The sequence below is a fragment of the Eptatretus burgeri genome, chromosome 15 (assembly GCF_056783735.1).
Source record: "Eptatretus burgeri isolate ZD-2024b chromosome 15, Ebu_testis_v1, whole genome shotgun sequence".
In the NCBI taxonomy this organism is placed as follows: domain Eukaryota; kingdom Metazoa; phylum Chordata; class Myxini; order Myxiniformes; family Myxinidae; genus Eptatretus; species Eptatretus burgeri.
Window position 1 is genome coordinate 377,768 of NC_140975.1, and position 20,900 is coordinate 398,667.

Sequence of the window (20,900 nt, forward strand, 5' to 3'; positions counted from 1 at the left end):
ACAAGTTTGTGAAGGAATAATTGATAGGTCACATGGTTTGGCAGCCATATTGGATTGAAGAAAAATATTAAATTATCATGGGTCAGGGTCAGGTGTCCGATCAAAGCAGGGTTGCATCAAAGCGGGATGTCTTGGTACGCCCGGTCATCACTGCCAGCAGTTATAAAGTGGCAGTTCTGATTATATCTCTTATTAATTACATAACACACCAGTACATAAACACCACACAAAAGAAGTCCTGGAAAGGGTCTGCAATCTCTGATTGCTCTTTTTCTTGTTTATTAATGTAGAAAGTGCAAATGGAAGTTAATGCTGGTTTTCACGTGGTTCATTTGGGCTGACAGGATACATTAAAGTTGTGTGTATCTTATTCCCAACCACCAGCCATCCTGGTGCTTTGCAGGCATGGTGTTGCATCAAGGAGTACACAGTCCGTCAGATGATCCGTTAAGGTGGGAGGGAGCCACTGCTAGAATTAGCTGGTGGATGTTAAAGATCCCCACAGTGTCTTTCCATCAACACCACCCGAAATAAATTACAAATTTCTGACCTAACCTTGAAGGCAATGCATCCACAGCACAGCGACACTCCCAGAAATGATGCAACCAAACAGCTACTTGCTGCACACAAACAAATGAATGGATGTAGATGCGGTCAGCATGTGCGAAGCACGAGTTCACAACACAATTAGAAAAAAACGACTGCAGTTTTCACTCGAAGGAACATGGAGCCCCAAATAATCTTTGAGTTTTAAACAACAATTAAACGCAAGCACTGATTAAAGATAAATATACCATCAGAGATAGGGAATCCCCCGCCATTGAATGAAAAAGGTCATACATATTCCAGATAATGAGGGAGGTGAATTGGAAACAAGACACCATTTGGTCATCATCTCGAAAAAGTTCCCCAGGGATGAGGAACGTAGTAACCAAAAATAATTGAAATCAGATAAGCGGTTTTCCATTCATTACAAAAAACATTTTTTTCTTGGATCCGGCCACGCCCAAAATCAATAGGGTTCTTCCTTTTCAGGTGGTGCATGTGACCCAAATTTCAAATTGATATGGCGAACAATTTCTGAGTTATCGCACTCACAGCTATAAATGTTGACGCCCGGACGGATGGACGGACGGACAGCCTGACGACCCGGGTGACAACAATATCCCCCTTCCGCCACGCGGCGGGGGATAAAAACTACACAGTATGAGAAAGGAAATGTGTTCCTTATTGTTAAATATTTGTTCGTCTGCATCATCATGTCCCTCGACATGTTTAGTTGTCATAGGATGTGTTACACTTTTGTGTTTGGCTGGGGATGCAGCATGGCTTGGTCAGGCATAATTGTCATTTCCTGCATTTAAAAGTCCTTGTATTGTATACTGTAATTCTCCTTTCCCTTGAGTCTGAAGTTATGAAATGGAGCTTTGCTGTGCAGGGTGTGGTGCAAACTGGCCTGTTCTTTCATCTCCACTTCCACAACTCAATCAGTTGTCACAAAAATCTTTCCCATCCTCTATACCACTCGTGTAACATTGATGCCATTCTTACATTTCAACAACAACAAAAAAAAAAAATCAGCAAAACAGAATGATACTGGCAAGAAAGAGAACCAGAGGATGACATCACAATTACATCGTATTGATGGAGTATCAGCTTGATTTCCCTTTGATTTCAGTGTTTATCTGCTTGAGGAAAGCTCTGTCCATCCGAGGTATGCAGCTTCTGTCTGGTGAATGCAAGGTTAAGTAGTCATGATACAATGTCAACAACAAAATAACCTGTTGAGAAACACAGTCTCGAGGCATTTATGCTGTGCTGAATACTGTCAGCGGCCTCTGTTCAAAATTGCCTTACAGGCTTTGTGGACTGGTTCAACTGTAACATGTATATCTTTGACTCCAATTATTGTTTCAAATGCTTTCATATGATGTTCACATGTTTATAATGCAGCACTCATATAATGGGCTATCTGCATTTTACCCTTAAATATTAAAAGTGGCAAAAGTTTAACCCCCTCCCCCCAAATGTTATACATCCCTCATCCCCTTACTCCATCCCTTCTCACAACCCCCTTCATTTGAAAAATCTCAAAACATTTTGTTTTGCTCTTCAAGAGCACAATTAAACTGACATTGAGGTAGCGGGCAACTATTGTATACAGTCGGCAAAGGGATCTCCTTCTTCTTCTTTAGTAAGAAGCACAAGGCTACGAGATAGGATCATTGGCTGAGGATGTGGGTGTACGGCTGATGCAATGCCATCTGTAGGTTAGGGCAGCAATTTGGAATTTGTTCAGGATGCCAGTGATGGTTCACCTCTTCACGAAGGATGCTGTGGGATCTTTAATGTCCACCAACTAATGCCGACAGATGGGATGCCCAGTTTAATGTCCATCCAAAGGATGGCACACAATGATGAATCACCTCGCCTGTGAAACACTGGGTTTAAAGGTTGTGGTTAGGTCGGAATTCAAACCCAGGCTAGACAGTTTAAAGGTGAGTGTGTGTACCTCTTAGACTATCCTGCCAACCTGGAAAGGGAGTAAACAAACAGGAGGAGAGCAGCAGGTGGAGAGGAGGTAATCATGAAACCAGTAAGTAAGAGGGTTGTGAAAGGAAGAGTTAATGGGGGTAATAAAGATCATGGGTCATGATGGCAGATGATGAGGTGGGAATGTGCTGCCAACCTGAAGCCCGAGAGGGAAAGATGGGGGAGCATATCCTCTGTTAAACAGTTCTATAGACAGGAGAAGTGAGGCATGGAGGAGTTGAGGTGTGCAAACAAGCTGGATTATGGAAGTTTAACCAGGATGGGGCTACTGGAAGAAAGTGTGCATCCTGGAGTTGCTGGAGAGGATCGCAGGACAGAACAGAGAGCTCGACTGGAGGAGAGGCAGAAAAATAAAAACAAAAACAGACCATCGATTTGCCTATGATGTGTAAGCAAGAGACCTTGTGCTTGGGCCTCATCGTGGAAGGTTCCAAAAATGTTGAGAGCTTTAGATTCCACAGAATCCAGTAGACAAAGATGTCATGCTGGGGTACCAGCCCACAGTCCAGAGCATTACTACATTGAGCGACAAACAAAGGCCTTGTAGAGTGAGTAGCTGATTTTCCAAGGAAAGACTTGGAACGACAGAAAATGCCCAATTTGCGGCTGGTAATGGACACCAGCTTCACTATGTGTTCAGCTGAAAAGAGGTTATGGCTGATGGTGAGGCCGACAGGAGGACACTGATATTTTCCACGATTGCACATGTTCCATTTATCAGACTGCTTGGTCATCTGCCAGGAAATCAGCAAACATCACTGCCCTGCATAAGAAGGTGCAAAAACATATCCCTGCAACTACAGACCAATCAGCCTTCTCCCAATCATCAGCAAGGTAATGGAATCCATCATCGCTTCAGACATTAAATCCTTCCTCTTCTCCAATGGCCTGATTTCTGATCATCAATTTGGTTTCAGACCAGGTCACTCTACCCTGGATATGCTGCTTCTGCTCTCCCAACAATGGATGGAGGTCCTCAATGCCGGACATGAAATCAGAGCCGGATCCCAAGACATATCGCGTGCTTGTGACACTGTCTGGCACCCTACCCTGCTCACCAAACTCTCTTCCAATGGTATCCAAGGCCATTTCCACTCATGGCTCGCAGACTTCCTCTCCTGTCGCAGTTAACGTGTGGCCCTAAATGGAGTTTTCTCATCCCCTCTTCCTGTCCAGGCTGGAGTTCCTCAAGGCAGCATTCTGGAACCTGTTCTTCATCAACGATCTCTCCGACTCTCTGGAAAATCCTCTTTATCTCTTTGCTGATTACTCCACCCTCTGTCGTACCATCGGTCATCCCTCAGACCGGCAAGCAGCAGCTTCTTCGCCGCTCACTGCAGATCTGGATAAAATGACAAACTGGTCCAACACGTGGAACACGTCTTTCAATCCGGATAAATCTCACACTCTCACTATGTCTCTCCGAAAGGACCGTTTGGCAACCCCCCCCCCCCCATCCACTTTCTCAACAATCCTCTGGAATAAGTCCTTTCTTTAAAGCTTCTGGGTCTCACTATCTGCCACGATCTTTCCTGGGAAAGCCACATTTCCAACCTGGCCTCCAAAGCCAGTCGCTGACTGAGAATCCTCCGCTGGGAATCCTCCATCGTGCAAAGTCCTTCCTTGACCCACCTGAGCTCCTGACCACGTACAAAGCTTTCGGCTGCAGCCTTATGGAGTACTGCTCTCCCCTCTGGGCTGGTGCTCCTGCCTCCCACCTTTCTCGGCTTCACGCTGTGGAAACCAAGGCATTTCGGATCATTGGTATCTACCACGATGAGGCGGAGTCTTTGGGCCACTCACGCTCTCACTGCAGGCAGGTCAGTGGTCTTTCTGTCTTCTTCCATCTCCTCTACGGTCTCGCCCCCCCGCACCCCCCACCCCTACTGTGTCTGTGATTTGTCCCCACCATATTTCCACAGGGTACTCAAGGTCCGCTGACAACCCCCTTCTGGTAAAACTACCAAAATCACGAATCACTGCTCACCTTCACTCTTTTATTCCTCTTTTTTCCCGCCTTTGGAATAAACTCCCTCACTCTGTTCAATCCCATTCTTCCCTCCAGGCCTTCAAAACAGCTGTTCACCACTACCTCTTATCGTCCACCATCCTAATCCTCAATCCTTTCTACCCCCGTTAATCCACCCCAAACCCACCTCCTTCAAATTCCCTGCTTTCCTTCCTGAAAGTCCCTGTAATGTCCATCTTGTATACCCCGTGTTCCCCGCCCCATCCGCTCCCTTCCACAGATTACCTAATGTCTCTGTTCCTCACTGTTTTGTCCTTCCCACTCCCCCCCCCCCACTCTTGTCTCATGCCCCCCTTGCTGTGCGTTGTGCGTTTGCTCTCATACGAGCCTCGACAAGGTATACAAAAATAAAAATAAAAACAGCCGAGCATCTAATCGATTCCAGATCAGCAGAGAGTGATGCAGCTGTTTTCTGCCTTGCAGTGTGATGTGGTCGTGTATGACAGTGTAGATGTCTGTAAAAGGAAGCAGAGTGTTTTCCAGATCATAAGAGAGGTCCTTTATGTAGATGAAGAAGAGTGGACCCAAAACACTGCTTTGGGGTACTCAAGCCTCCACTGGGAGCAAGGAGGAGAGAGTTCCATTGATGATAATACATTGACTGCCTGAGTGGAGGAAATCACAAATTCAGGAATTGAGGCAGTCTTCTATGCCACAGGCAGAAGAGCTTGGTAAGCAAAGCAGGATCCTACACTGTATCCAATGTCAGAAATATGCCCAAGGAGACGATACTGACCTCGTCATTGAGATTTAGAAGCTCCAACCATTTCTGAAAGAGCAGCAGCAACTGAGTGACCAGGACAGAATCCAAACTGAAGGTCAGAGATCAGGCTGTTTGAAAACAGGAAAGATCTGACATCAGCAGCAAAAATTGTATTTCATCAATATGCTTGTAAATGCAAGTCAGCTCATTGGTGTATAGTTGATACAATCTTTTTTTTTCTGTATTCCTGTTGATGGGTGTGGCTTTGTTGAGTCCCAGGTCTATGGGAGGTGGCCAAAGGAGAAGGATAGACTGAGAATATAGGGAAGATAACATGAAAGCAGGAATGACAGAGCAGGGTTTGACAACATGGGTGCTGATGCCGACTGGGCCTGTCACCAAAGCAGGGTTAAGGCTGGACAGAAGTTTATTTACTTTCTCGGGTGATAAGGTTGCAAGGCACAGGAGCCAGTGGGTACGAGGAGGTAAGACGGAGACAGATTGGGATGGGTTGCGTACATGAGATTTGGAGACATTCACAGACTTTTGGCATTCTGCATTATTTTGGACAAAGTCTGCAGCGATGCCATTTGAGGTTACATGGAGGAGACAAGGCATCATGATGACATGGAGGAAGGACACTGGTTGGAGAGTTCAGCCTTGAGATTTGCAAGATGGTGTTTTCTGGCTGTTCTCAGCATGGACACACACTTGTTGTGAGTCTTACGGAATGAACTAAAGTTACTCTCAAGCGGGTTAGCATTCAATATTGAGAAAGGAAGCTGCTTGACTTCAACTTTCTTCCCATATAATTCAGTGTGTTCAGGCAGAGAGGATGGCTAGAATACCACAGTGGGATGGGATGAACTGGTGTTGGAAAAAAGCAGACTTTTGTGAAAGTATTCCCAAGCAGAGTCAATATCAGGTGCTGTGGAGATGGTTACCCAAATACTTTAAGAGGGCAGATTGCAATCCCTGCCAGTTGGTCAGTGTGAAGAGCCACATTTTGCCATTGAGGATGTTCCCTTATAATAGCCAGAGTACAGTGCCTTCAGAAAGTATTCACATCCCTCAACTTTTATCACTTTTTGTTGTGTTACAGCCTGAATTCAAAATGGATCAGATTTAAAATTTTCCTCACCAATCTACACAAAATACCCCATAATGACAAAGTGGAATTAAAAAAAAAAGTTCGAAATCAATTAAAAATGAAGAGCTGAAAGGAATGTCTTGCATCAAAAAGTATTCAACCCCTTTGCTATGACACTCCAACTTGAGCTCAGGTTCATCCAATTTCCTTTGCTCATCCTTGAGACGTCTCTACAACTTGATTAGAGACGACCTGTAGCCAATTCAATTAAATGAACATAATTTAGAAATAAACACACCTTTCTATACAAGGTCACACAGTTGACAGTGCATGTCAGAACAGAGACCCCATCATGAAGTCCAAGGAACTGTCCGTAGAACTACGAGATAAAAGTGTGAGGAGGCATAGACCTTTGGAAGGATATAAAACAATTTCCAGAATGTTGAAAGTTCCCAAGAGCACAGTGAGTTCCTTCATCAGGAAATGGAAAGAATATGGAACTACCCAGACTCTTCATCGAGCTGGCTGTCTGACCAAACTGAGCAACGGGACAAGAAGGACCTTGGTCAGGGAGGTGACAAAGAACCAAATGACCACTCTGACAGAACTAGAGTTCCTTGGTTGAGATGGGAGAACCTGTCGGAAGGACAACAGTCTCTGCAACACTTCACAAATCTCGGCTTTGTGGGAGAATGGCCAGATGGATGCCATTCCTGAGAAAAAGGAACATGGCAGCATGCCTGGAGTTTGCAAAAAGGCATGTAAATGAGACTGAGAGCATGAAGCAAACGATTCTGTGGTCGGATGAGACAAAAATTGAATTATTTGGCCTGAATGCAAAGCACTACATCTGGCGAAAACCGAGCACAGCTCATCACCCACCAAACACCATCCCGACAGTGAAGCATGATGGTGGCAGCATCATGCTATGGAGATGCTTTTCAGCGGCAGGGACTGGAAGACTTGGAAAGATAGAGGGAACAAGGAACGGAGCCAAATACAGGCAAATCCTTGAGGAGAACCTGCTTCTTAGTGCAAAAGACCTGAGAGTGTGGTGAAGATTTGTGTTCCAACAGGACAATGACCTCAAGCATTCAGCCAAAGCAACACTGGAATGGCTTTAGAACAAGAATGTACAAGTCCTTGAATGGTCCAGCCAAAGCCCAGAGTTGAATTCCATCGAGAATCTGTGGAAACTTGAACATTGCTGTTCACCAACGCTCCCTATCCAACTTGACAGAGCATGAACAAATCTGCAAGGACGAATGGGAGAAAATCCCCAAATCTAGATGTGCAAAGGTGATTCAGACATACCCAAGAAAACTCGAAGCTATAATCACTGCCAAAGGTGCTTCTACAAAGTATTAACTCGGGGGGGGGGAGGGGGGTTTGAATACTTATTGATACAAGATATTTTGATACAACAAATTGTGAAAAACTCAAGGGGTGTTAATACTTTCTCAAGGCACTGTATGTGCTTTCACAAAAAAGTGGTTAGAGGAGCTAAAGGGGGCAGAGGAGGAATATCAGAGATTCGATGGAACATTAGTCATTATGAAGTCCAGGGTTTGGGTTGAGGTATCGGTTGCAAAAATCCAGATTGATAAATTTACAAAATGGATCAAACCCACAGAAAGGCAGGAGGCTTTTGCTGCAATGCCAAGGTTGGTTTTGCAGAGTCAATATTAAGTCAGTGTGGTGAAAGTTGAAATCACCACACATCAAGAACAGAGTTGGGATGGATGGTTATGAGTTTATCAATATCAGAGGAAATTTAGGTGTCCAGTATACAGTGCCTACAGAAAGTCAAAACCCCCTTTCAATTTTTCACCTTTTGTACCTTGTAGCCTGGAATTACATTGCATTAAATCAGACTTTTCCCCCTTTATTTACACATCATAACACACAATGTCCAAGTGAAAAACAAATTCTCCAAATTTCAGAAATTAAAAATACAAAACTAGAATATCTTGGTTTGGATAAGTGTCCACCCCCCCTGAGTTAATGCTTGGTGGAAGCACCTTTGACAGCAATTACAGCTGTGAGTCTGTTGGGATAGGTCTCCACCAACTTTGCACACCTTTATTGGGTAATATTTGCTCAATATTCTGCACAAAACTGTTCAAGCTCAGTGAAGTTGTGTGGGGAGCATTGATGGACAGCAATCTTCAAGTCATGCCACAGATTTTCGATTGGATTTAGGTTGAGAACTGTACCACTCAAAGACAATTATCTTTTTATTCCGTAGCCACTCCAGTGTAGCTCTGTCTGTGTGCTTCGGGTCGTTGGCACGTTGAAAGGTGAACTTCTGTCGCAATTTCAGCTTTCTTGTGGAGGACAGCAGGTTTTCCTCGAGGATATTTCTGTATTTTGCCCCAACCATTTTCCCCTTCTATCCTGACAAGTGCCCCAGTCCCTGCTGAAGAGAAAGATCCCCATACCATGATACGACCACCACCATGCTTCACAGTAGGGATGATGGTGTTCTTTGGGTGATGTGCTGTGTTGGGATTGTGCCAAATGGAACGTTTTGCATTTTGGCCAAAAAGGTCCATCGTGGTTTTGTCATTCCACAAAAAAAAACTTTGCCACACGACCTCAGAATCGCCAGAGGTTTTTTTGCATACCTCAAATGGGACTCAAGGTGGGTATTTTTGAGTAATGGCTTCCTTCTTGCCACACTACAGGCCAGACTTGTGGAGTGTTTGGAATATCGCTGTCACCTGCACACAGTGACCAGTCTTTGCCATAAAGGCATATAGCTTTTTAAAAGTTGCCATTGGCATCTTGGTGGCCTTTGATCAGTCCCCTCCTTGCTTGGTCATCCAGTTTGGAGCGACAGCCTGATCTCGGTCAGGTCTTGATGGTACCATATGTCTTCCACTTCTTCATGATTGTCTTGACTGTGCTCCAAGGGTTTAGATTGTAGAAGAAGAGGGAGAAGTACAATAGAAGAACAAAGTGAGAGGAAGACACGCAGGAAAAAAGAAACCGATTGTGTGTCAGACCTGAGGCCTGAACAGACAAAAACCACGTCAACACCAAATTTTTCTGACAAACCGTGAGATTCGTTCAACTTAAAGGATACATGGAGGAGCTGAGATCTTCAAGCTGTTGAGAAGTGGGGAAAGGGCAAGAGGAGAAAACTTAACGTATCGTTGAGATAATACACCACATCATTCAGCGTAAATTGCACAATTTAACTGCAAATGGTCGACACACGATGCAGGTATCAACATTTATCATACTGTCGTATATTGATGAAACATCAGTGGATTCTGAATGAAAACATGGCTGCAAAATGTTTTTTTTTCCCCCTGAAAAAAGGCATTCCAAATAGACTATTTGCTATTATGTAACACGTGGCCAATAAATAATGACTTCAACAATCTCCAAGAAGAGAGCAAAACTATGGACATAAGTTTCACCCAAAGGCAAGAAAAATCAGTTGGATTGCAACAAACAAAAGAGGAAGAGTAGTATTGGGGATGGGCTGAATGATACAATCCATTCAGTAATGTTATGTCAAGCCAGGCTCACAACAAATATCTGTTTGAGCCTCAGAACCTTAAGAACAGGTCAAAAAACATCCTATTAAACTAGAGAGTTCAGAGAACACGATACCCCCATGCAGTGTTAACATTTATACAGGAGAGCCTTGCTGTTTTTGTGGGGATCACATTCTTGAACATCCCCGTGAACTGCAAATCTGCGATGCGCAAACTTAGAAGGTAATTAGAAAAATGTGGTTCAGGACTTCAACTTAAAAATTTGTCCAAACTGAACCGTTAATTAACATGGTTGTGCATTGTTTTTGTGCTATTTATTTTCATGAATAAAAGAGTTATTAAGAGCATTTAATAAAGTTTATTTTCTTGAGTTATTAAGATCATGAAACTTAGCTTTAATAATAATGATGATAAACTTTACCGATTAATGTGAGGTGACGATAGACGAGTTGATGGAGATGAGGGTGGTGGTGATGTTGGAGGGTTTGAAGGGGTTACTGCGTTTCCCATGTTAATTCGGTGAATAAATGTGGAAAATAGTTCACCAACCCGCAATTATTTGAGCGCATTGACTGCAATTCGCAAACCTTGCTTCAATAAATTCATCGTGACAGAGAGAATCCGCGAAGGGGAAAACACACAAACGGCAAGGCGGTCCTGTACTTCAATTTAAACAAAATGGTGATTTGAAAGATGGTTTAAAAAATCTGAAAGGTTAGCACTACTGAATCGGTCTTGTATTCTAACCATCCTTACACAATGTAATAAGACGATGTTGTCGCAAATTAGGAAATGGAGGCTTTATTGATCGGTACACATCCATAATGGTGGCCTCTTCTTCACTCCAATACACATGCCACACCCTCTCATGCTATATATCGATATATAATATAGCATGGTTCTTGGAAATATTATGAAGGTGATTTGTTTTATGAAGTCTTCAAGCATATAATTCAATTTGAGTAAAGGATTAAAGGCATAAGTAAGTAAATAAATTCCAAGTTTTACCACCATTTCTCCAGTGCCTATCAAACCACCCTGTATAATAGGTTACATGAGTTGTTTATGCCTGTTGTTTGTGTCATTTATAGTGTCCTTAAAAACAGTAAGTTTCCTCTTTGCAATGATTTTAAATTTTGTTTGATTGCCAGGCAGGCATACAGAGTAAAATAATTATCACTCCTCTCTGTACATGTGCAATTGAGACTAATTCTGAGCCAACGTTTGGTAAAACGAAAGACTTGTCTTCCTATTCATGTTCCGATTCGTGTTCAAAATATAACATTCAATTTAAATGAGAAGGCTAACAAAGGGTAATGAAGACCTCATGTATGTATGCACATATACAGTAATACCTTGCCATATGCTGTTTCTCAACACGCTTGTTTCCGTTTTACACTCATTCTTCTTCTTCTTGCATATGGCAGCTTGGCTGCGGGGTAACTATCATTTTGTTGGGGTGTGACTATGCCGCTGATGCTGTGCCCCAATACCAGTACACTGGAACTCATTTTGCCGACCTGAGAAGGATGGCAGGCTGAGTCAACCCTACCTGGTGTTAATTCAACGGAAAACAGGGAGATGGTGAGACTCAATAACATGAATCTACCTGCAAGAACATCTGCAGCTCACTGTGCCTTGGCTCGCAGCTGTACTTAGGGAGCTGCAACAGGAGCTACGTCACTGCAACCCACATGTCCAGGACGTCATTAAGGACTGTGACTCGACAGCAGTTGCCATTGTCCATGCAAAGTTGATTATTGATGCCAACCAAAAGCCAGCTAGGCAGCACCCACGTCGCTACAACCCTGGCTTTAATGAGGTATCAGTGCTGATGGAAGATGAGGAGGCTGGCAGCGGGGATGTCGTGCAGCGCCTGTATGGTGGTGGTCTGCAGAAAATCCATGACACCAATCGTGTTCATGGTGCACTACACTTTGTGCTCCTGTTTGCCCATGGCACTGATGGCTGGCATCTTGGCTTACAAAACTTCTCACCAACAGTTTTCTATTCCTTCCACATGCAGTACTGCCTAAATTTATCAAACCCATTATACCGTGGTGAGCAACATTTTCAAGAATACTGGTGCATGAGCTTTGCCAAGGTGGAGCACCAGCGACTAAGATGGGTGAAAAGCCCCAAGGGGCAAAGGCAGATGCATGCAGATGTCTACAATCATCTGCAGGAAGCAGTGGCAGAACATGATGCTGCAGGAGATGATGGTGATGTGGCTGCAGGGAGGTGTGTGATTCTGCCAACCACATTCATTGGCAGCCACGGGACTTCCACATGCAGTTCCAAGACTCTGTGGCTGTTAGATCTTTTCATGATATTTACATGCAACTGCAAATGGCCAGAATTCAAGAAGCACTCCATCCAGGACAAAACTCTTTTGACCGGCCAGACATTGCAAGTAGAGTTTTCCACATGAAAAATAATGCTTTGCTGGATGAGCTGGTGAGGAGGGGCGCCTTTGGCAAAACAATGGGAACACATATATATGTCAGCGAGTTCCAGAAAAGGGGACTTCCCCACTCACATATCCTGCTCACCCCCCATTAAGATGATCATATTCACACAGCAGACACAGCTGATTCACACAGAGAGGTGGCGAAGAAGACAGCGTGAGAGGCGGCGAAGAAGGCAGCGTGAGAGGCGGCGAATAAGGCAGCGTGAGAGGCGGCGAATAAGGCAGCGCGAGAGGCGGTGAATAACGCAGCGCGAGAGGCGGCGAATAAGGCAGCGCGAGAGGCGGCGAAGAAGGCAGCGCGAGAGGCGGCGAAGAAGGCAGCGCGAGAGGCGGCGAAGAAGGCAGCGCGAGAGGCGGCGAAGAAGGCAGCGCGAGAGGCGGCGAATAAGGCAGCGCGAGAGGCGGCGAATAAGGCAGCGCGAGAGGCGGCGAATAAGGCAGCGCGAGAGGCGGCGAATAAGGCAGCGCGAGAGGCGGCGAATAAGGCAGCGCGAGAGGCGGCGAATAAGGCAGCGCGAGAGGCGGCGAATAAGGCAGCGCGAGAGGCGGCGAATAAGGCAGCGCGAGAGGCGGCGAATAAGGCAGCGCGAGAGGCGGCGAATAAGGCAGCGCGAGAGGGGGCGAATAAGCCAGCGTGAGAGGCGGCGAATAAGGCAGCGCGAGAGGCGGCGAATAAGGCAGCGCGAGAGGCGGCGAATAAGGCAGCGCGAGAGGCGGCGAATAAGGCAGCGCGAGAGGCGGCGACAAGCGCAGCGCGAGAGGCGGCGAATACAGGCAGCGCGAGAGGTGGCGGGCGACAAGGCAGCGCGAGAGGCGGCGAATAAGGCAGCGCGAGAGGCGGCGACTGCTGGCAGCGCGAGAGGCGGCGACAAGGCAGCGCGAGAGGCGGCGAATAAGGCAGCGCGAGAGGCGGCGAATAAGGCAGCGCGAGAGGGGGCGAATAAGCCAGCGTGAGAGGCGGCGACAAGGCAGCCGAGAGGCGGCGACAAGGCAGCGCAGAGGCGGCGATCAAGGCAGCGCGAGAGGCGGCGATCAGGCAGCGCGAGAGGCGGCGCACAAGGCAGCGCGAGAGGCGGCGATGCGCAGCGCGAGAGGCGGCGAAGAAGGCAGCCGAGAGGCTGGCGAAGAAGGCAGCGCGAGAGGCGGCGAAGAAGGCAGCGCGAGAGGCGGCTTAATAGTCACAGGCAGCAGAGGCGGCGAAGAAGGCAGCGCGAGAGGCGGCGAAGAAGGCAGCGTGAGAGGCGGCGAATAAGGCAGCGCGAGAGGCGGCGAATAAGGCAGCGCGAGAGGCGGCGAATAAGGCAGCGCGAGAGGCGGCGAATAAGGCAGCGCGAGAGGCGGCGAAGAAGGCAGCGGGAGAGGCGAAGAAGGCAGCGAGAGGCGACGAAGAAGGCAGCGCGAGAGGAGGCGAAGAAGGCAGCGCGAGAGGAGGCGAAGAAGGCAGCGCGAGAGGAGGCGAAGAAGGCAGCGCGAGAGGAGGCGAAGAAGGCAGCGCGAGAGGAGGCGAAGAAGGCAGCGCGAGAGGAGGCGAAGAAGGCAGCGCGAGGGGAGGTGAAGAAGGCAGCGCGAGAGGAGGCGAAGAAGGCTGCTCGTGGGGAGGCGAAGAAGGCAGCGCGAGAGGAGGCGAAGAAGGCAGCACGAGAGGAGGCGAAGAAGGCAGCGCGAGAGGAGGCGAAGAAGGCAGCTCGAGAGGAGGCGAAGAAGGCAGCGCGAGAGGAGGCGAAGAAGGCAGCGTGAGAGGAGGCGAAGAAGGCAGCGCGAGAGGAGGGGAAGATGGCAGTGTGAGAGGAGGCGAATAAGGCAGCGCGAGAGGCGGCGAATAAGGCAGCGCGAGAGGAGGCGAAGAAGGCAGCGCGAGAGGAGGCGAAGAAGGCAGCGCGAGAGGAGGCGAAGAAGGCAGCGCGAGAGGAGGCGAAGAAGGCAGCGCGAGAGGAGGCGAAGAAGGCAGCGCGAGGGGAGGCGAAGAAGGCAGCGCGAGAGGCGGCGAATAAGGCAGCGCGAGAGGCGGCGAATAAGGCAGCGCGAGAGGCGGCGAAGAAGGCAGCGCGAGAGGCGACGAAGAAGGCAGCGCGAGAGGCGACGAAGAAGGCAGCGCGAGAGGAGGCGAAGAAGGCAGCGCGAGAGGAGGCGAAGAAGGCAGCGCGAGAGGAGGCGAAGAAGGCAGCGCGAGAGGAGGCGAAGAAGGCAGCGCGAGAGGAGGCGAAGAAGGCAGCGCGAGAGGAGGCGAAGAAGGCAGCGCGAGGGGAGGCGAAGAAGGCAGCGCGAGAGGAGGCGAAGAAGGCAGCTCGTGGGGAGGCGAAGAAGGCAGCGCGAGAGGAGGCGAAGAAGGCAGCACGAGAGGAGGCGAAGCAGGCAGCGCGAGAGGAGGCGAAGAAGGCAGCTCGAGAGGAGGCGAAGAAGGCAGCGCGAGAGGAGGCGAAGAAGGCAGCGCGAGAGGAGGCGAAGAAGGCAGCGCGAGAGGAGGGGAAGATGGCAGTGTGAGAGGAGGCGAAGAAGGCAGCGTGAGGCAGCGTAAGGGGAATGGAAAGCAGCATAAGGGCAAGGGAAGGAATTGTGAGGGGACAGTGGGCAGTGTACCTGGGCATTGAACGGATGATGCGCCCAAATTGCAACGCTGTCTTCTAACCGCTGTGTTCTTCATAAAACTGGGCAGAAAATCTCTCCCTCCATCTTCTTCTTCATTTATAATAATGAGTTTCATTCAATCCCTTTTCTCATATTGATTCGATTGAGAAAATGCTGATTAAACACCACCTTTTAAAGTATCACAAAGCAGGTCATTGTACTTGCAACACAGGTGAGAAAAGGATACGAAAAAGCAGCTGATATTTCAATAATTAATTCGCATGATTTTTAATGGGTGAAAATTAAATGTGAAATTTTAAAGGGTGAAAAATTGTTTGTTTGTTGGTTTTTTTTATTTATTTTTTTTTTTTTTGTATACCTTGGTCGAGGCTCGTATGAGAGCTAACACACAACTCACAGCAAGGAGACATGAGACAAGAGGGGCGGGAGTGGAAGGGACAAAACAGTGGGGAACAGACACATTAAGTGAACTGTGGAAGGGAGAGGGATGGGGATGGGACGGGGAACATGGCGAAGAGAAGATGGACATTTCAGGGACTTTCAGGAAGGAAAGCAGGAGAAATGAAGGAAGTGGGCTTGGGTGGATTATCGGGGGTAGAAAAGATCGAGGATTTGGATGGGGGAAGATAAGAGGTGGTGGTGAACAGCTGTTTTGAAAGCCTGGAGGGAAGAATGGGAAAGAATAGAGTGAGGAAGTTTATTCCAAAGGCGGGAAAAAAGAGGAATGAAAGAGTGAAGATGAGCAGTGATTCGTGATTTTGGTAGTTTTACCAGAAGGGGGTTGTTGGCGGACCTTGAGCGTCCTGTGGAAATGTGGTGGGGACAAATCGCAGAGAGAGCAGGGGGGGGCAAGGCTGGAGAGGAGTCGGTAGAAGACAGAAAGATCACCGACCAACCTGCGGTGATCGAGTGAGAGGCCCAAAGACTCAGCTTCATTGCGGGAGATGCCGATGATCTTAAATGCCCTGGTTTCGACAGCGTGAAGCCGAGAAAGGTGGGAGGCAGGAGCACCAGCCCAGAGGGGAGAGCAGTACTCCATCAGGCTACGGACAAAAGCTTTGTAAGTGGTCAGGAGCTCAAGAGGGCCGAGGAAGGACTTAGCACGACGGAGGATTCCCAGTCGGCGACTGGCTTTTGAGGCGAGGTTGGAAATGTGACTTTCCCAGGAAAGGTCATGGCAGATAGTGAGACCTAGAAGCTTGAAAGAAAAGACTTCTTTTTTTGGTTTCTTTTTTTTTTTTAGCAATAAAGCAAACATTGGTATTTCCATCAGCAAAGTGACGGGTCTCTCTTCTGGCAGCTTTGGAATGAACAAGCAAGCAGCTTGGTGAGCACCCGCCAAGTGGCTTAAGTACTCAAGCAAGTACTCCAACGGGAGAGCTGGCTTGGCAAGCAATGACCAATCGCCGATCGGTTATATATACCCATGCACCCGGAAACGCCCAAGCAATGTTCGAATAGGACAAATGAACACTTTTTAGTGGTAGGAACTCCTGCTGAAGTCAATAAAGAAGTTAAAACTTTGAAATTTGGCTGAAATGCAGAGATTCTAGAGCTTATGGCATGTGCAGAAATTAAATAAAGCCACCAACGCTGGCATCTCTGGGTGTTCATAAGCATTGCAATGCATCCAGCAATTTTTAGGTATTATGATCAGGCATTCGATGATACAAGTGAGCGAAGTGGAAAAAATAACTACTATCAAGAAATCGTTGCGGCCTGTTCCAAGGCATTGTTGACCAGGCCAAAAAAAATGGTGGCTAAAGACTCTTGCGAGCTGATAGAGGGCTGACCAAGATGGCGCGCCGCCATCTTGGTAAGGCTTATTTTGGGTTTTCGTGATGAGCACCCCCTAAACTATCTTCAAAGGGGGTGTTTAAATTAACCCAAACAACAAATTTTCATTCATGCACCACCTTGGAGTTTCCTTAGTATACATGCAAAGTTCGGGGCCACGAGGTTTCATGGTTATGTAGTTATGGAGGAGACCGTCGGACTGACGGACACAAACTGACATCTATAATAATAGATAATTACACAAAGGCAGTGTGCATGTTTTCGCTTCATATTTTTGGGAGCGATTGAGGCATCTGTCTGTTTCCTATACACTGCCCAAATAAAGGGATGTGTCAGAAGAATGGGTTGTACGTTTGGAACAAGATCACTCATGGGTTGGATACAGTGTTGTGATTATAATCATAAAAATATCACCCATGGGGTGGGTACTGTGTTTATAATCATAGAAATATCACCCATGGGGTAGGTACACTGCTGTGGTTATAATCATAAAAATAATAACATGACCCCCTGGTGGATCCTGAAGGGAGCAGGTGCTTCGAGTGAAGATAAGGAAACAGCACTAAATCTCAGCTTAGACAATCTACTTTCTCTGTCAGAAGTGTTGTTACGGATCAATAATATATAGCTCATAATTTGAAATGTTGCTAAAGCATACATTGTGGCAAAAGGCAACTTAAATCAAATAAGTATTGTGGTTACTGTGCAAAAGGACACTCGTGCAGACAGCTGCGTGCACAGGTGGCGCTCGGCAGAGTACAGGAATGCAAGTATTACTTTGAGAAGAATGCCAGTATTACTTTGTGGAAGAAAATAATTATATTAATGTACTCTAATTTGTAATCGTTGCTGGTGTTTTATAAATGTAATTTTTATGCTACAAGTCGAATTGGCTGTCAGTGATGTTTTTCCTTTAGCCAAGAGTCTTTGACCTAAATGTTGATAAAAGGAATGTCTTGCTATGGAACAAAGTGACCTGGTTGATAACAGTAACTTTTCTTATGATTACATCATTTGCTTTTCACCTAGAAGACACGTATTGCAGTTTGAGTTCTTTGTTTAAGGTTTAACAGCCCCCTCCACTCTCTGCCTGAAAGCATTATAAATACCAGGAAATTGTAATCTTGTTTTAGTGCAAATCATTGAAGATGTCTCACCATCTCGGTGGCTTGTGCTCCTTGGTACTAGCCAAGTACCAAGTATAATAAAACTCTCTGATGTGATGTACTTTCACGTTGTGGTAGTGAATTAATCGGTGTCTGTCAGATTTCAGTGGACAGGATTTACATCGAGTCAGTTAAACGGTTAATTAAAAGTAATACAACAAATAAAATGTTAAGAAAATAAATTCCACAACAAATGGGGGCTCGTCAGGGATGTACTAACTCCCTGGAGGCGGTCCATGGTCTGGAGGGACAGCAATCGCTTGAGCATGGTAAGCGGAGAGCATTCGCCCTTTCCCTCTGACAACGGGGCTGTTCTTATCAGGTAACGTACATCGAGAACAAAGGAAAGTACATGTCGGAGAATTTTATTGATAGGCCTGAGGGGAAATGATTCAAACGATAAGTATTATAGTTGTTTTAGAAAAGTGCTATCCAGCATTTAGAGCATTATTGTAATTTGTGTTTTATTGTATTTTTGAGCATTGACGGATTATATGGTATTTGTGACCTGTTTGAAAGATGGGAAATACAGGTGGGAAAGGTGATGAGATTGGGCATGACGAAGCGACATGCCACAGACCGCGCAGAGGACATGCGCGAGGTATATGTTTTATGGGTATGGACCTGATTCTGTGAGAGACAGAGACAGAGCAGCGAGTGAGAGAGGCCGAGATAGGTCTCCTCTTGGTCGCAAGGTCGGAGTGTAGACCCGATACAAAAAGGCCACAGAGGCTGCGAAGGAAGGAAATTAAGAGGTCTAGAGACGTGCAAGCAATATTTCCGACCCAGGTAAATGGGCGAGGTAAACGAGCAAGATAAATGGTTAAGTGGGAAACGAATAAGTGTTATGAATATTCGTCGAGTTACCTGTTTGTATTTCTGGTTTGCTTGCTGTGAGGCTGTTGTATTGTATTGTGTGGAGGTGTTACGGATTTGTAAATGCAATGATTTGCACGAAACCTTTTGTGGGGTGCAGGAGACGATTGACCGGCTGGGAGCGTCGCTGGTGATTTGCATTGAGATGCATGTGTTGCTGAGTGAGTGGAGAAATGAAACTTGTGCGAGTCCAATAGATTTCTCTCCAATGAAACGTGCTCTGTTGGGATTTGGCTTTGAAAGTTGATATGCATGTGTGACGGAAAATGGAGATAGAGATTGGTCGTCATCGTAGATTGTGAAGACTTTGGATGAGGTGAAATGCGCACACCGATTCCAGAGGAGACGATGGTGACCGATCCTGCACGTGTTGTTGATTTGCGGTGCAGGGCGGATGTCATTGGGAGTGTTTTTTGCCAGAGAGAGAGAGAGAGAGAGAGAGAGAGAGAGAGAGAGAGAGAGAGAGAGAGAGAGAGAGAGAGAGAGAGAGAGAATTCAATCGGTGGGGGTCTGAATTGGAAGCAATTGTGAGCTCGATGGGGAATTTGAGATTGCTGGACGATGTGATACATGAATGTCTTGTTAGAAATAATATTGCAGCAGATAAAGCGTGAAGAGAGAAGGACATTCATAGGGTAATATTAAATAATTAAAGCCACCTCGGCAAGACAGTCTGGGGACGGACTCGTGCTGGGTCAAGCTGTGGGAGTGAAATGGATCAAGGCTCGGATTTTCTCACCGTTTGATAATTTTGTATGCATTTTTGGCTTTGTGTTTATAACGCGAAGGTCACGAGCTACACTGTACGGGCCAACCCTCTCCACTGAATCTGTTTAAAGTGAAGTCCATTTAGGGAAGCAAGTGTTAAAGTTTTATTTAAAGGCCATAGGGATTTTGGATAAATTGAAATAACAATTGTGAATGTGGAATATATTCGGAAGGTGAAGTCCACTTGGGAGGTGAGCTCTCCCTGGCATTGTGAGGATTTGTAATTACTAAACCCGGCAGGTTTAAGTGCTGGGCAAGCTGTTAGTGCGGCTGGAAGAGATTTATGAGCCCGAGACCCGATTCATATGCAGATTCAAAGGAAAAAGGGGCTTGGCTTGGCTATTGGCTATTGGCTATTGTGCTGCGGTATCGAATTGCACATGCCATGCCCGACGACGTGAGAGAAATAATTTCAAAATTTGATTTGATTCGTGCTTAAAATGCAATAGAAATGTGGTTGATTTGGAATGATTTGAAAAAATGATTTGTAAAAGTAGTTGTGAATGATTTTGGTACCTTGTGATGAATGAGGATTTATACCACAGATGATTTTCAGATAAATCTGAAGTTTAAAGTCACAACCATCTCCCAAACTCCGTATTGATGTTTGGCATGTGGGGCGATTCACAGATAATGCATAATGTATACCTACTAACCCTACCGATTTAGCCGGTAGACTACCGATTTTCGAGGCTATCTACCGGCTACCGATTTTACATGCTTAATCTACCGGTTTTTAAAATTCAGGGAAATTTTTTTTTTTAATGCGAGTTACAGAATACGATACTGTACAGTACCTTGCAGTTTACGTTTTTTCGTCATCTATGCGCGCGTCTACACCGTTACACGCGTCTGCCATCGTTAAATCTGATTATCCGCCCTTAATTTAGTGATAGCAGACGCGCGTAAAAAATGTCATGTTTCAAAAATGTCATGCATTGAAGTGCCAGTGTAATTATTTTGGAAGCTGTTACTTGTTGCACATAATAAATTTGACAAGTAGGCCAGATTTTGCTGTGGTAAATAGTTGATTTTATTGAGGCGATAAAGTGGTCTAAAATGCAGGAGAGTGCACCATTTTTCAAAAACTTTCCGGGGGGGCATGCCCCTGCGTCGCGCAAAAATCTACCGATTTTCATTCCAAAAAGGTTGGCAGGTATGATAATGCCCTCGGATGGACGTTGAACTAGGCATGCTGTTTTTATTAGTCTGAGAATGTTAAAGTTGATAGATGACATTCGTTCATGTATATGTTAAAGACAAATTCCTGTCCAAACTACTGCTGGGAAGACAATGGCAAACAACCCAGTGTAACCCTTTGATCGATTCAGTCAAGGTAAATTCATAAGATTT

At 46.1% G+C, this 20,900-nt stretch overlaps 1 protein-coding gene across 7 annotated transcripts in view; it reads right to left on the reverse strand.

The window, feature by feature from the left end:
• Positions 1–243: 243 nt before the first annotated feature.
• CCDC28A (coiled-coil domain containing 28A) overlaps positions 244–20,900 on the reverse strand; it is a 35,016-nt gene continuing 14,359 nt past the window's right edge. For 4 of the 7 annotated variants that reach the window (XM_085857723.1, XM_085857722.1, XM_085857724.1 and 1 more), the window contains 2 exons: positions 9,464–9,486; positions 244–1,725 (listed from right to left, as the gene is read on the reverse strand). In XM_085857723.1, coding sequence (XP_085713849.1) covers positions 1,653–1,725; positions 9,464–9,486 — 96 coding nt within the window. In that variant the 3' untranslated portion in view covers positions 244–1,652. Of the gene's footprint in view, positions 1,730–9,463; positions 9,487–20,900 lie in introns of all 7 variants that reach the window. The other 3 variants (XM_085857726.1, XM_085857727.1, XM_085857728.1) reach the window with 3 other exon arrangements.